This window comes from Narcine bancroftii, chromosome 1, assembly GCF_036971445.1.
Source record: "Narcine bancroftii isolate sNarBan1 chromosome 1, sNarBan1.hap1, whole genome shotgun sequence".
Lineage (NCBI taxonomy): Eukaryota > Metazoa > Chordata > Chondrichthyes > Torpediniformes > Narcinidae > Narcine > Narcine bancroftii.
The window spans coordinates 393,994,062-394,008,540 of NC_091469.1; the positions used below are offsets into that span (position 1 = coordinate 393,994,062).

At 39.0% G+C, this 14,479-nt stretch overlaps 1 protein-coding gene across 10 annotated transcripts in view; it reads left to right on the plus strand.

The window, feature by feature from the left end:
* The window catches only part of umad1 (UBAP1-MVB12-associated (UMA) domain containing 1), an 87,875-nt gene extending 77,172 nt beyond the window's left edge, over positions 1 to 10,703 (plus strand). For all 10 annotated transcript variants that reach the window (XM_069913724.1, XM_069913721.1, XM_069913727.1 and 7 more), the window contains one exon: positions 9,204 to 10,703. In XM_069913724.1, the coding sequence (XP_069769825.1) occupies positions 9,204 to 9,464 (261 nt within the window). In that variant the 3' untranslated portion in view covers positions 9,465 to 10,703. The remainder of the gene's footprint in view (positions 1 to 9,203) is intronic.
* Positions 10,704 to 14,479: the final 3,776 nt, after the last annotated feature.

A 14,479-nucleotide genomic window follows, 5' to 3' on the forward strand; every position in this document is an offset into this window, starting at 1 on the left:
ATTGGAAAGCCTCAACTGCCTTATTTGTCCATATAATTTTTGTGACTGGAAATGAGGGAAAATGATGGTCTCATGATGCAGGCTGGTGCTGGTATGAATCCCCAAGAAGTCAATAGTCTCATGGCTGAACTGGCATTTTTCTGGTTAATAGTCAACACATACTCACTCTATGGATGAATTCTTGAATATGTTCCAGTCCACCGATTCAAAGCCGTCCTGCAGACTCTCCTCTGCTGCCCTCAACCACACCTTCGCCGTCTTCATCACTGGTTGTACACTGGGAGTAGAAGTACAGCCAGGTGATCAGACTTGCCGAAGTGCGATCGTATGGCTTCGTATGCATTCTTCATGGTGGAGTAGCAGTGGTTGAGTGTGTTGGTTCCCCTCATCTCACATGTGACATGTTGGTAGTAGTTTGTCAGAGACTTCTTCAGGTTGGCCTGATTGAAATCTCCCACAATGATCGGGAAGGTATCAGGATGTGCTCTCTCATGGCTGTTTATCACAGTGCTCAGTCCCTTCAGTAGCAACCTGATGTTAGCTTGGAGCAGAATTTATACTGCAGCCAGAATGATGGTGGTGAACTCCTTTGTTTTCACTTGTCAGGCAACCTGTTGAGATGAAAACAGTTATTGTTTTAGGGAAATTACTTTTAAGTTCTGATTAAAGCCTTTCACCTGATAACTATCCCCTCATACTTGTAGTGTGAGGTATATTGCCAGAGAAGCCTTGGAGAAAATCTGCAGTGTGAAGTGTGAACAGCTCCTATTCAAGGTTCAGATTTATTGTTAGAGTACATTCCGTACATGACATCACATACAACCATGAGATTCCTTTTCCTATGTGTCAGGCAGAATAACTACTCAGGAAAAGATGTGTATACAAAAGAAATATAAACAATGAAAAGTGCAAACAAACTGCAATATGAAAATAAATATTCAATAATAAATAATGTGCAAAGTAAGAGCCCTTAAATGAATCTCTGATTTAGTTTGTTGTTGAGGAGTCTGATGGTGGAGGGGTAGCAACTAGTTCCTGAACCTGGTGATATGAGTCTTGAGGCATCCATACCTCTTTCCCAATGGCACCAACAAGAACAGAGCATGTCCTGGATGGTGTGGATCCTTGATGATTGTTGCATTTCTCCGACTGCAGCATTTCATGTAGATTATCTCGATGGTGGGGAGTTTTGTCTGTGATGTATTGGGCTGTGTCCACTACATTTTACAGGGCTTTCCACTCAGAGATAATGGTGCCCCCACATACCAGACTGTGATGAAGCCAGTCAGCACACTTTTCATTACATTATCTGTAGAGGTTTACCAAGGTTTTTGATGTCATACCAAACCTGCAAAATCCTGAGAAAACAGAGGTGCTGTCGTGCTTCCTTCATGATAACATTCATGCATTGCATCCAGAAAAGATTCTCTGAGATAGTTACTTCCATGAATGTAAATTTGCTCACACTCTACCTCTGGATACTTCAATTAACACATGAGGCAACCTGAAAGAATGTTTGCACTTGTAGCTTGCCCAGTTGATTCTACATTTAGAGAGGTTGGTCTGACTAACAGATTTTTTTTTTTTGAGGATGGATATTTCATGGTCATGAGCTGAATAACCTTTGTTAGGGTCATAAATTTGTACAATTCTGTGAATGCTGCTTGCCACATTCCAAACCAAGCTTGTGTGTCCAGATTTTGAAGTACATGACATGAACTACGTTATTATCCAACTTCAGTGGCCAGCCCTAGCTTTGACTGTTCCATCATAGCTTTGACTATATCATCATCTATCATTATGGACTCTCACCACCCAGGTCATGGCCTTTTTTCATTGCTACCAACAGGGAGGAGATATAGGAGCCTGAATACACACACTTTATGTTACAAAAACAGCTTCTTCCCCTCCACCATTAGATTTCTGAATGGTCAATGAACCTACCTCTCTTTTTCTCTTTTTTGCACTACTTTTTATAAAATCTTGTATGCACATAATTGTAATTTGATAGTAATTTTTGCACCTTGTTCTGCTCCATACTGCTGCATCAAAACAACATATTTCATGACACATGTTCATGATGATAAATTAGGATTCTAATTTTGATTCTGATGAGTGATTATTGATTTTGAATATATTTTATCTGGGCTTTTGTCTGATTACTTTATTATACTAGACTGAAATTATTTTATTTCAATGAACATGATAATTTTTCTTTGTACTCTTCATGACACTGGTGAATATTCAACATAATTTCCTTTATTTCCTTTGACTTGAGTATCAGTAAGGCTTCTTGAACCCATACTCAGTCAAATGCTGCTTTGATGTCAAGACACTCTTGGTTTTGGCAATTGATAAAGGTAGACAAGGTTTGAATCCACTTAATAGAACCCAAACTATCCTTTATGATTAGGTTATTTTAAGTATCAGCTGTTATTACTGTTAAAGATGCCTTCTGTTATTTTGTTAATTTGGTGCTGACAGATTAGATATTAATTATCCAGTCTTGATTTTTGTCTACTGGATATGTTTGAGCAAATTCTAATACTGATAGGCGGCTCGAATATTATGTCTGGAGCTGCTCTGGAGCACAGGTATTAAAAGGTATAGCCATTGCTATGTTTTTTTTAATGCCGTATAGAATGGTAGGGGGTGTACTGGAACAGCTCATTGAAGGCCAGTGGCAACCTCTGGCCTTTTTCAGCAGGCACCTGCGCCCCAGTTCAAATATAGCACTTTCGACCGAGAGCTATTGGGGCTGCACCTGGCAGTAAGACATTTCCGTTACATTTTTGGAAGATCGGCAATTCAAGGTCTTCATTGATGACAAGCCGCTGACCTTTGCCTTCCAAAAGGTATTGGCCTGACAACAGAGACACATCCTACATGTCCAAAACTATGGACATACAGCACATTTCGGGGAAAAGCAACTTGGTAGCTGATGCTCTGTCATGCCCCGTGATTGAGTTGGTACGTGCCCTGTCCCAGGGAGTCGACTACGTGGCCCTCTCCAAAGCGCAGCAGCAGGAACCTGAGATTCCTGCGTATAGGATAACTGTCTCCAGTCTCAAGCTGGAAGATGTCCCCATCGGCCCAGGTAACCTGACACTGCTGTGTGACGTCTCTACTGGCAGCCCTCGCCCCATCATTCTGGCCCCATGGGGACGCCAGGTTTTCAATGCAATCTACAACCTGGCACGTCCCACAATCTGGGCCACGGTCAAGAGGGTGGCTAGAAGATTTGTCTGGCACGGCCTCCGTAAATAGGTCAGTCAGTAGGCCAAAACCTGCACAAACAGCCAGTCCATAAAGCGTAGATCCACATGAGGCCGTCCACACAGACCTTTGAACCAGTGCAGCACAGGTTCAGCTACCTACATATTGACATAGTAGGTTACCAGTTTCCCGCGGGGCGAGGTATCTCTTGACCACGGTTGTCCACTCCACGAGGTGGTTCCGCTGGCTGATACCACCGCAGAAACCTGCGCCAGGGCACTCATTAACACATGGATGTCCAGATTCGGGGTCTCAGAACACCTAACCTTGGACTGGGGGGCACAATTTACCTCTGGGCAGTGTTGACTAACTTCTTGGAGACATAGCTCCATCACCATAATCATCCTCAGGTGGAGTGATTTCATAGGCACCTGAAGGCAGCCTGATGGCTCAGCTCAAGGGTCCCAACTGGATGGACGAACTCCCTTGGGTCCTGCTGGGGATTTGTACCACGCCAAAGGAGGACTTCAATGCCTTGATGGCAGAGATGGCCTTCATCATTCTGGGGGAGTTCCTGGCCCCCGACAAACACCTGGAAAATCCTGTGTTCACCCTTGAGAACTTGCGGCGAAAACTGGGGTCCCTGTTCCCATGACAACCCCCACAATATGGCCAGGCCAAACATAACATCCCCAGGGACTTAAAGACTTCTCAGTACGTGTTTGTGTGAAGAGGAGCACAGCGGCTGCCCCTACAACAACCCTAAGAGGGGCCCTACAGGGTCATCATGGACAACAACTCCAATTTCATCCTCGGCAACAACGGTAAGGAGGAGACTTTTACCGTCAACTGCCTGAACCCAACATATCTGAACTGTAACCAGCCGGTCTCCGCTCCTCCCTGAAATGCAGGGGCAGACCCTGCACAAGTTAACAGACATTGGCATGATCGCCAGTTCTGGGGAGGGTCTTGTAGTGGCCCGCGCAGAGCAATGTGGACCGGCCCACAAAGTGGCCAACAAATGCCGTAACTGTGCGGCCCTGGGGGTGATATTGGCTGTTGTACCAGGTGACCTCCCACACAGCAGGAAGATGGGCAATCCCAAGCCAACAGTCCGATGACATCAGTGACCCGTGTCAGCATCTGGGACCCATACCAGTGCGAAGGCCAATGCAATAAACCAGTCTGGACTTCAAGGCTTTGGTGTGCATGTCATTCTTATCCACGTTTGCATCGCACGAACGCTACAAAACTAATGACTATACATTTTGTTGTTTCTATCAAATAATAACATTGAACAGTTTATAAAAGGTGTAATCATTTGATACAATGCTTGATAGACTGTGACTTCCCATCCATACTATTCAGTGATTACATCTTCCCCAACCCTGCTGAGACCTGATGATGTGCATTTAGGTGGCTCTGAGAGGAAATTTGTTAATTATTAAGAATAATGCAATAATCAAGAATCTTGGGGTCTGGTGGACGATTTCATAGAATACATTTTACAATATACAATAAAAATATGCCAGGAAGCCACAGGAATGTTTTGGATTTGGTCCTGTATAATTGGGCAAAATTTATTTGTAATCTCAGTTTCAAAAAACTAACAAATCATCAGGGAAAAGTGATCATGTTATGTAAGGATTTCACTGAGTCCGCTAATGACATCTGAGTGCTAAACTTGAACATTAAATAAATCCAATTACATTGATACTTGTGGTTAAGTTAGAATTAAGAAATTAGATTAAATGACATAACCATTGTTGAGCAATTAAAATGTTATTTAAATAAAACATTGGCTAACTGTTAATTGCTTAACAGTTGGTTAAAATGTCATTGATAATGAAAAAAATAGATTTAAAAGAAAAAAATATATATCTCAAAGAAGTCCAGAAGGAAATAGAATACCAAATTGTTAAACAAATGTTAAAAAGTGAATATGTAAATAGGAAAAATAGTGATAAATAATAAGGATATGTACTGACAGGATAAGCAAGTTTATTATTTTTCTTTTCACAGTTGGTGTAGCAGTTAGCGCAATGCCTTTACAGCGTCAGCGATCGAGACTGGGGCTCAAATCCCACGCTGTCTATAAGGAGTTTGTACGTGTCTTCCTGTGTCTGTGTGGGTTTTCCCTGGGGGCTCCGGTTTCCTCCCACTGTTAATTGGGTGTAAATTGGGCTGCATGGACTCGTGGGCCGAAATGGCTTGTTACCATGGTGTATGTATGTATTTCTAAATGTATATTTTAAAGAATTAAAAATTAAAATTTAAGACACAGAAGGCATTCTAGATACACAATAAGGAGTCAATTAGCTAATGAGTGCAGAACTTTTAAACAATTAGAGGAAATAAAGCAAAAACTCCAAAGTAATTGTGCTAAAATCTAACAAATCTTCTCAAACTGATGGCTCACATCCTAGAATACTAAAAAAAAATGTTTCAAGGTTGTACATTTATTGTTAGCGAGCTATCAAAATTTCCTAGGTTCTAGAACTATCCCAGAAATCCTGAATTCTGCAAATGAAAGAAAACTGGGAAGTAAGAATTATTCCTATATAGCTCCAAGTTGAATGTTGGACATCATTTTAAAGAAATTATAACAAGGATTCATAGAGAACCACTATCTGGAGATTTAAGTTTATGGTTAGCAGGGTTAGTAAAGGCGAACATGACATACTTTTGATTTTGTATGATGCTACATTAAAAGTAAAGAATATGATTATAATATTATCAGCACGTGAAGAATACTTATTCACAGACAGAAAAAAATAGAAATGAAGAAGTAAATTTCATGTCAAAAGTTTGGGCCTCAGATTTTACAATCAACATTATTTACCTGGATGAAGGTATTGATTGTAATGTATATACATTTTCTGGTGATGCAAAAGTAGGTGAGATATTAAGCAGTTAGATGATTGCCCTTCTCCTATAAAGCAATTCCCCTCCCCCCATACTTATCCAGTTTCATTTTAAATGTCATAATTGAATCTAGTTCCAATAAATCCACCACTGCCCATTACCCCAGATTCGGCACTATATCACAGATCATAACTTCTCTCTAAAAGAAAAATGTTTTACCTAATTGTCACTTAGCTTCTTTATCCAAACAGGTGCATTTTGTGCCCTTGGGTTCTTGACCTATTTGCCAACAGGAATAGTTTCTCTCTATCCACTTAATCTGTATTTTAAATTTGTCAATCAGATCCCTTCTCTTGCTCCTCTGTTCCATTAAGAACCAGTCTATCCACAAAATTAGTCACTTATCCCTGGAATCATTCTAGCCTTTACTATGGCTAATGTAGCTTTTCTAAACTGGTTAGTTGGATGCAATACTCCAATTGTAGTCATGCCAGTAAAGGCTGATTAATCATAACTTTCTTATACATGTTGCCTGGTTTAGAGGGTGATTATAGGGAGAGGTTGAACAAACTTTGATTGTTTTATCTACAGTATGGAGGCTGAGGGGAGACCTGATTGACGTTTATAACCTTGTGAGAGGCATTGATAAGGTGGAACTGTCAGAATCTTTTTTTCTCAGGGTAAAAACATCACACTAGAGTTTAAGGTGAAGGGAAGCAATTTAAGGGGGATAAATAGGGCACGTTTTTATACAGTAAGTGGTGGGGACCTGGAATGGGTCACTAGAGGTACTGGTGGAAGTAGTAATATAATAGCTTCTTAAATGCTTTTAGATAGATACATGAATATAAAGTGAATGACTCCATATCTCTCAAGTGCAATCAGATTTTTACTTTGATTTGGATTCAGACCACATGCAGACATGTGGTCTGAAGGGTCTTCTCATGTGTGATGCACCGTTCTATACCCTATATACTCTATGATAGACAACAGACTCGCCAAGGCAAATAGCGCCTTTGGAAGACTACACAAAAGAGTCTGGAAAAACAACCAACTGAAAAACCTCACAAGGATTAGCATATACAGAGCCGTTGTCATACCCACACTCCTGTTCGGCTCTGAATCATGGGTCCTCTACCGGCATCCCTACAGCTCCTAGAACACTTCCACCAGCATTGTCTCCGCTCCATCCTCAACATTCATTGGAGTGACTTCATCCCTAACATCGAAGTACTCGAGATGGCTGAGGCCGACAGCATCGAATCCTCGCTGCTGAAGATCCAACTGCGCTGGATAGGTCATGTCTCCAGAATGAAGGACCATCGCCTCCCCAAGATCGTGCACCTCATGTCAGAGGTGCACCAAAGAAGAGGTACAAGGACTGTCTAAAGAAATCTCTTGATGCCTGCTACATTGACCACCGCCAGTGGGCTGATATCGCCTCAAACCGTGCATCTTGGCGCCTCACAGTTCGGCGGGCAGCAACCTCCTTTGAAGAAGACCGCAGAGCCCACCTCACTGACAAAAGACAAAGGAGGAAAAACCGAACACCCAACCCCAACCAACCAATTTTCCCCTGTAACCGCTGCAACCGTGTCTGCCTGTCCCCCATCGGCCTTGTCAGCCACAAACGAGCCTGCAGCTGACGTGGACATTTACCCCTCCATAAATCTTCGTCTGCGAAGCCAAGCCAAAGAAAGAAGGGTATGTCCATAAAGTCCAGGATCTCAAAATGTATTTCAACCCATAAGCATATAATTACACAGATCTCTGTTTTCCTTTTATAAATGTGTCTTCAGTTTATATTTTTCTCCTTGCTTTTTTCCAAACCACACTTTGCTACATCAATGTCCATCAGCCACATCTATCGTTTTTACCATCATCTGAAAACCTATTACTATTGTTTTGAACTGAGATCAGTAAAAAATTATTCATTTGAGGAATTGTGGGTCTGTGGAATTCTTTGTCCCAAGCACATTCAAAGCTAACATCAACATCTATTTGGAATTCAGACCAATCAAGGAATGTGAAGATCAGGCAGGAAAGTTGATGAATGTTCAGAGGAGTGTAAGGTTTTTTTTGAATACTGCATGATCTTCCGTTCTTTGTTTTCTTAGTAGTAACCATTTCCTTTGAGATAGTCTTGCACTCCACTTAACATTCAGCAACATTATCATTGCCAAATATGCTTGTCAACAGGACATTCCCTTTTGTCCAGTAATCTGACAGGCTGCAAGGATAGATCAGAGAAATGGCAATGTGGCAAATGATTCCTTTGTAATTGTCCAAAGAATCAATAAGACAGGAATGTGATGGAATCCTTCCCATTTTTCTGCATCTTCCATGCTCCAGTAACTCACAACTTCCAGAACAAAGTAGGCTGATTGTCATATATATTCACTTCCTCTAATCGCAGCACACAATACTGAACTTCACCTACCAAACCTCTGCTGCCAAGACAAGGATAGCAGGCAGTCAGGAACCACATTACCTAAAAAAATATCCTCCAGCTTGCAGCTTACAGTATTTGGAAATAGAGGTATAATGCTATTCTTTCAGTGTCACGGCATCAAAATCCCAGAACTCCCCATCAGAACTTTGGGAATACCCTCACCACAAAATTCTGGCTGTTCAAGGAGGCTCATTGACCTTGAATGCAAATAATAAGAAAATTTTATAATCTTCAGTTGTTTTTCCTTGTTAATTTAAATCACTGGTAATAGGCTTCTTATGTAACTAATGCATTGTCAGTACAAAAATAAGACTATATTTTGAGTTTGTTTTCTAGCCATAAAACTTTCCCAACAGGAGAGTGACTTGCATGCTAGATGCAGAGGTCAGCAGGACTGACTTAAAGCCCCTCAACATTCATAAAATTATTACTTGGGATAGTGGAAGATTAAGCACTCTGTGTTTGGTTCTCTCTCCACTCTCCCCTTTGAATAAGTTAAGTTAACTTATAAAGTTTAAATCATAATAATTAGTTATAAAATTGATTATTCAAATTATGAGCAAATGTTGGCAATGCCTAAAGGATTATGACAAGTTTGGTTTTTGATGTTTATTTTTTTAGGTGTAAACAATAAGCTTGTCATAAATTCACTCTTTTTTCCTCTTCATAGGGTAAAACAGCAAACTTGCTATTAGCACATACAGGTGGAACATCTGCTGCTGACCAGATGAACCAAACATTCAAAAGTTTCCCAGCAAGTTCCGAGCTCCTCAGTGATGTGCCATTCACTCTATCCCCTCATATTCTAGCAATCCATGCAAGTTTTCAGGACCTTCCAGCTGGCTTGTTACTGCCAAATAACATGAGTGAAAACTTGGCAAGTTTTGGGTACGATTTTACTCTTGAAAATTCTGTACTTCGCAATTCTTAAAAGATGAATGTTGCTAATTTACATGAAGCATATGTTCTTCTCAATATTGAAGTAAAATGTCATTGTTGGTGTATTCTGTATTAATGACTTTCCATATGTTATGTTACTGGTAACTGTAGCTACTTACGATCCAGCTGGAGGATTGTAAATGCTTGCATGAAAATTAATCTTTTAAATAATTTGACTTAATTTCATGATTTGCATTTCTTCAGGAACGAATATGGCAAATGATAGAGAAGGATTGGGCAATTGCACCAGAGACCTCCGTTATGATTAAAAATCTGGGGTGGTGGGGGGGGGGGGGGTGGAGGGGAAATGGAAGTGACCTTTGTGAGTTATGCTGATATCATATTGGTGTTGTGCCTTCTGTGCAGACTATGTACTTATATACCAGTCTCTACCAGTAGGGTGCCTCAGAGACTTGAATCTTGCCTCTTGCAACAGAGCCTATCCCTAAAACTTTATGAAGAATAAAAATGATTTATTTTTTGAAGACTGCTTCCCTGAGACATCCACCTCCTAATTGCTTGAACATGTCAAAAATAATTCTTAATGTTTTTCTGAGATTGGAAAGGGTATGAAGTTAATAACTGCATTTGAACACTATCATATACAAGATTATATTTTGCACATTATATAAAAATGACTTATGGGCATTTGTCTTTCATTATTGACTCCTTTAATTGGTTCATCAATTGGGGAGTTGTATAGCAAACCAAAATTATAAAGTCTAGTTATGTCGAAAAAATAGTCCTTATATTTGTGTGCATCAGGGGGTGATTGAGGCTAATTTATGTTTTGAAAGAATACACATGCCATTCGTACAAATGAATGCACATTATAATCATATTGCACAACAGTAGATGTAACTGGCTTCATTTGAAAATTTGGTGTCTTTATAAAGTTAACTAAAATAGAATGTTATTAACTGTTTCCATGGTCTTTACAATGTGAAGGATCAATCACTTGCCCTTTTAGAATCTGTTTTATGGATATTTAATGAATTTGGGAATAAGAAATATTTTCTCGTTTCTCTATGAAATGCATCCTGTGTTGTATGATACGGTCTCATATGATGTGCTCTGATGTATTCACCAGCACTGTTCCTCAGTAGCAGTGTTCTAAATTTTGCTTAGGAATACGAAGGAGTAAATTGGTGTCTAGATATGTATTAAACTGCTAAACATGACAGGGCAACATTTTTTTGATACTTGAGCATTAAACATTCACTAAACCAAAGTTGAGGCTTGTCCATTTAAGTGCAAGTCAGTTCATAACACTGATGTTTCATCAGTGCTAACTAATCCCTTTGGTACTGAAAATTAAAATGACTAATTGTGGAGTCACATTCCTTTTTAAGGGCCACAGATCAGAAATTAATAAAACTTGGCTAATACACATTGACTTTGTTCTATTCATTTACTTTCTTGCTAATGGATTAGATTTTGGAGATATGTATTAAAACCTGAGGTAAAGCAAATGGAGTAGACATAAATATACTGGATATGTTATTCTTCATTCAGTAAACTGCACTGAAATTGAACCAGGTTAAATTCAATATAATGGCAAAACTATAACTATAAACATTGATATTTTGTATCATGTCTGATACCATTGATGGTGCTATGGTACATTAGAACATCAGAACTCTATTCTTGCTCTTCCTTGCAATAATTTTCTATTGATTAGATTAATATTCTTCCTCCAATTAGAAAGCTTATACAGTTGTAAGCAATAATAAAACTAAACTGAGATAATTTATAGGTATTTTAAAAGATTTTTTCATTAATACTACTTTTAATGAAAGAACATGTATTTCTATTCCTAATTGCCTTGGAAACGTTTTGGCACTGCAAGAGCATATGAATGAGAAGTTGGAGTATGCTACTGGACCCTATAAGCCTGCTGTTTAGCTCCAGAAACCTTTCACTCATTTGCTTATCAAGCACCTATCAACCTCCCTTTAAAAAAAACCTCAAAAGATTTTGCTTTCACCGAGCATTCCAAAGACTCACTTAGAGAAGGAAAATACCTCTTCTGTCTTAAATGAACAGCACAAGTTGATCCTCAGTTCTACATTCTTCCACAGAAAAAAACATCCTTTCCACTTTCATGAGAGCAGTACCGAATAGTTTCTTGCTTGTTTTTATCAAATTACGTAGTGTCCAAAAGAACTTCAAGGCGGCTTTAATGAGATCTGGTGTAATTTTGAGATAGACAATAATTTGGGAAAAATTTGATTATTTTTAGAATGTATGTGTGAGGTGGATAAAAAAAATAGAGATCTGACTTTCAGAGCTAGAGTTGGAATAATAGACAACTCAGTATCATTTTCATGTCTTAATCAGAGATCGGTTCATCTTCCACACCAGTAACTTAAGTACAAAACCCTTCAGTGACATTCTAAGGTCCATCTGAAAGAGTGAAAGGTTAGTGAGGGTGTTTCTTGAAGAAGGGCAAAGGCATTCTCTCTGTTGCCGCAGCAAATTGCATCCCTCAATGAGCATAACTAAAACAAATGATTTGAACTTTATTGCATTACTTTTTATTGGACTTCACTGCCACAAATTGGCTCCTGCATTTTCCAACAACAACTTGAGACCTTCAGATTTCAGTACCAATAATCCTTTTGTGATATTGACTCTACTTCTTTTTATTTCCTTTTTTTTTCTCCAGGTATGGAAGACACATTCAGCCTAACCTGCCAGATATGTCTTCCTCCTTTGCTTTTATCCTGGTCACTCTGGTTTTACCTTAAGAATGGTACTCTGCTTTCCTGGTTCATCAGTGATAGCATTCTGTTTTCTGCACTTGTATAGATTTTTAAAATATGAACTTAATTATTTATTGTCATGTATACTGAGATATCGTAAAAAACTTTGTTTTGTGTGTTATCCAGGGAAGACAACATACATGTCGCATGTCGGTAGTACAAGAATGAAAATGTTTATTTTGGGAAAAATTAGAGTGTTCAAAGCAGGCCAGGCCACCTGAATTCTGCAGCTAGGAATAATGGAATAGGACCACAGTTCTATTTTGTTGGTTTTCAGAATTGAGGCCATGATTAAAAAGAGAAGTACAGTTAAAGGCATCACGTTCTACTTAAGAGCCTAATAACAGTGGGAAATAAACTATCCTTAATGCATTTTCAAACTCATGAATCTGTCCAATGAAAGGGGTGTGCAGGTGGGAATGTGCCCTATAATATTTTGCTGTCTCCTGAGGCAGCAGGAGGTGAAGATAGACACTAATGTTCGCCTTCTTGATTTCACATGGTCTATCTCTAACTTTTCTGAATCTATCTACATCCAAGAGGATTGGTAGCAATGAATTAAAAAAAAATTAAGAATGTTACAAAATATTACAAAAAAAGAAAATACCAATATATATACAGATATATAAAAAGAAGGAAAAGCATAAAAAAATAATACTGATAGTGAGAATAACCCCCCCACCCCCCTCCCTCCCTCTACTAACTACTATATCTTAACTCCCTCCCTCACCCCTCAGAGCCTTAAAAATATACATTTAATATTAATTAATCAACGTGCCAACTCTTTACTTAACTCCTACTTAAGATCAATACTCATACAATCCAAATATAAACTCCACATTTTAATAAAGAAAGAATAATCATTTTGCAAATTATGTTATTTTTTTCCAAATATAAACACGATTGCAATTCATTATGCCATCTTTGTATATTCAATTCCACATCATTTTTCCAAGTTATCGCTATGCATTTTCTTGCAGCCGTTAACCCTAACCACAGAAATGCCAACTGTGGCTTATCAACCAATCCCAAAGTAACAGTGTTTATATATCCCAGTAAACACATCATTGAATCCATTTGAAAATCAATTGTAAATAAATCTCACAGAAATTTAATAACTTTTTCCCAAAAAAATTTAACTCTCTTACCTGTCCATACACAATGTACAATGCAACAAACATCCATTACACTCCATAGTCTCCCACAGCTCAGCTGATTGGGAAGCTTTTAAAAGAATACAGAAGGCAGCAAAAATGGTCCTTAGGAAGGAAAAGATGAACTTGGAAGGAGGTTAGCAAATAATATCAAAAAGGATAAAGGAGGCAAGAGTAGATATGGGACCAATAGAAAAAGGTACTCGAGAAATTGTAATGAGAGACAAGATGGCAGAGGAAGAGAATGAGTATTTTGCAACACTCTTCACTGTGGAAGACATTAGCAGTATACCAAACTTGTAAGGGTTTCAGAGAAGAGAGGTAATTACCTGAGAGTAGGTGCTTGAGAAGCTGAAAGGTCTATGGGTAGATACTTTTCCCAGACCAGATAGAATGCACCCTCAGGTTCTGAAAAAAAAGTAGCTTTAGAGACTGTGGAGGCATTAGTAGTAATGATCTTACAAGAAATAATATATTCTGGCATGGTTCCGAATGACTGGGAAACTGCAAAGGTAACTCATCTATTTAGAAAGGGAGGGAGGTAGCAGAAAGGAAATTATAGAACTGTTAGCCTAACATTGATGGTTGGGAAGTTGTTGGAAGTCCATTGGCAAGGATGAGGTTACAGTGTACCTGGGGATGTTTAACAAGAATGGGCCAAAGTCAGCATGGTTTCCTTCAGGGAAAATCGTGACTGAGAAACCTACTGCAATTTTTTGAGGAAACTATAAGAAGGCAAGACAAAGAATATGCCATTGATGTTGTATATTTGGACTTTCAAATAGCCTTTGACAAGAGGGTGCTTAACAAGGTGGGAGCCCATGGAATTACAGGAAAGATACTGGCATAGATATAGCATTGGCTGATAGGCAGGAAACAAACAGTGGGAATAACAGAATCCTAAACTGGTTGGTTACTGGTTACCTGTGGTGTTCCGCAGGGGTCGGTATTGGAGCCACTTCTTTTTACTTTGTATTGCTATTAATTTGGATTGCAGAATTAATGGCTTTGTAGTTGTTCACTGATTTCAGCTTGGCATTTAATATTATCATACCTCAGAGGCTCGTGGAGAAGTTGTCCTCTCTGGA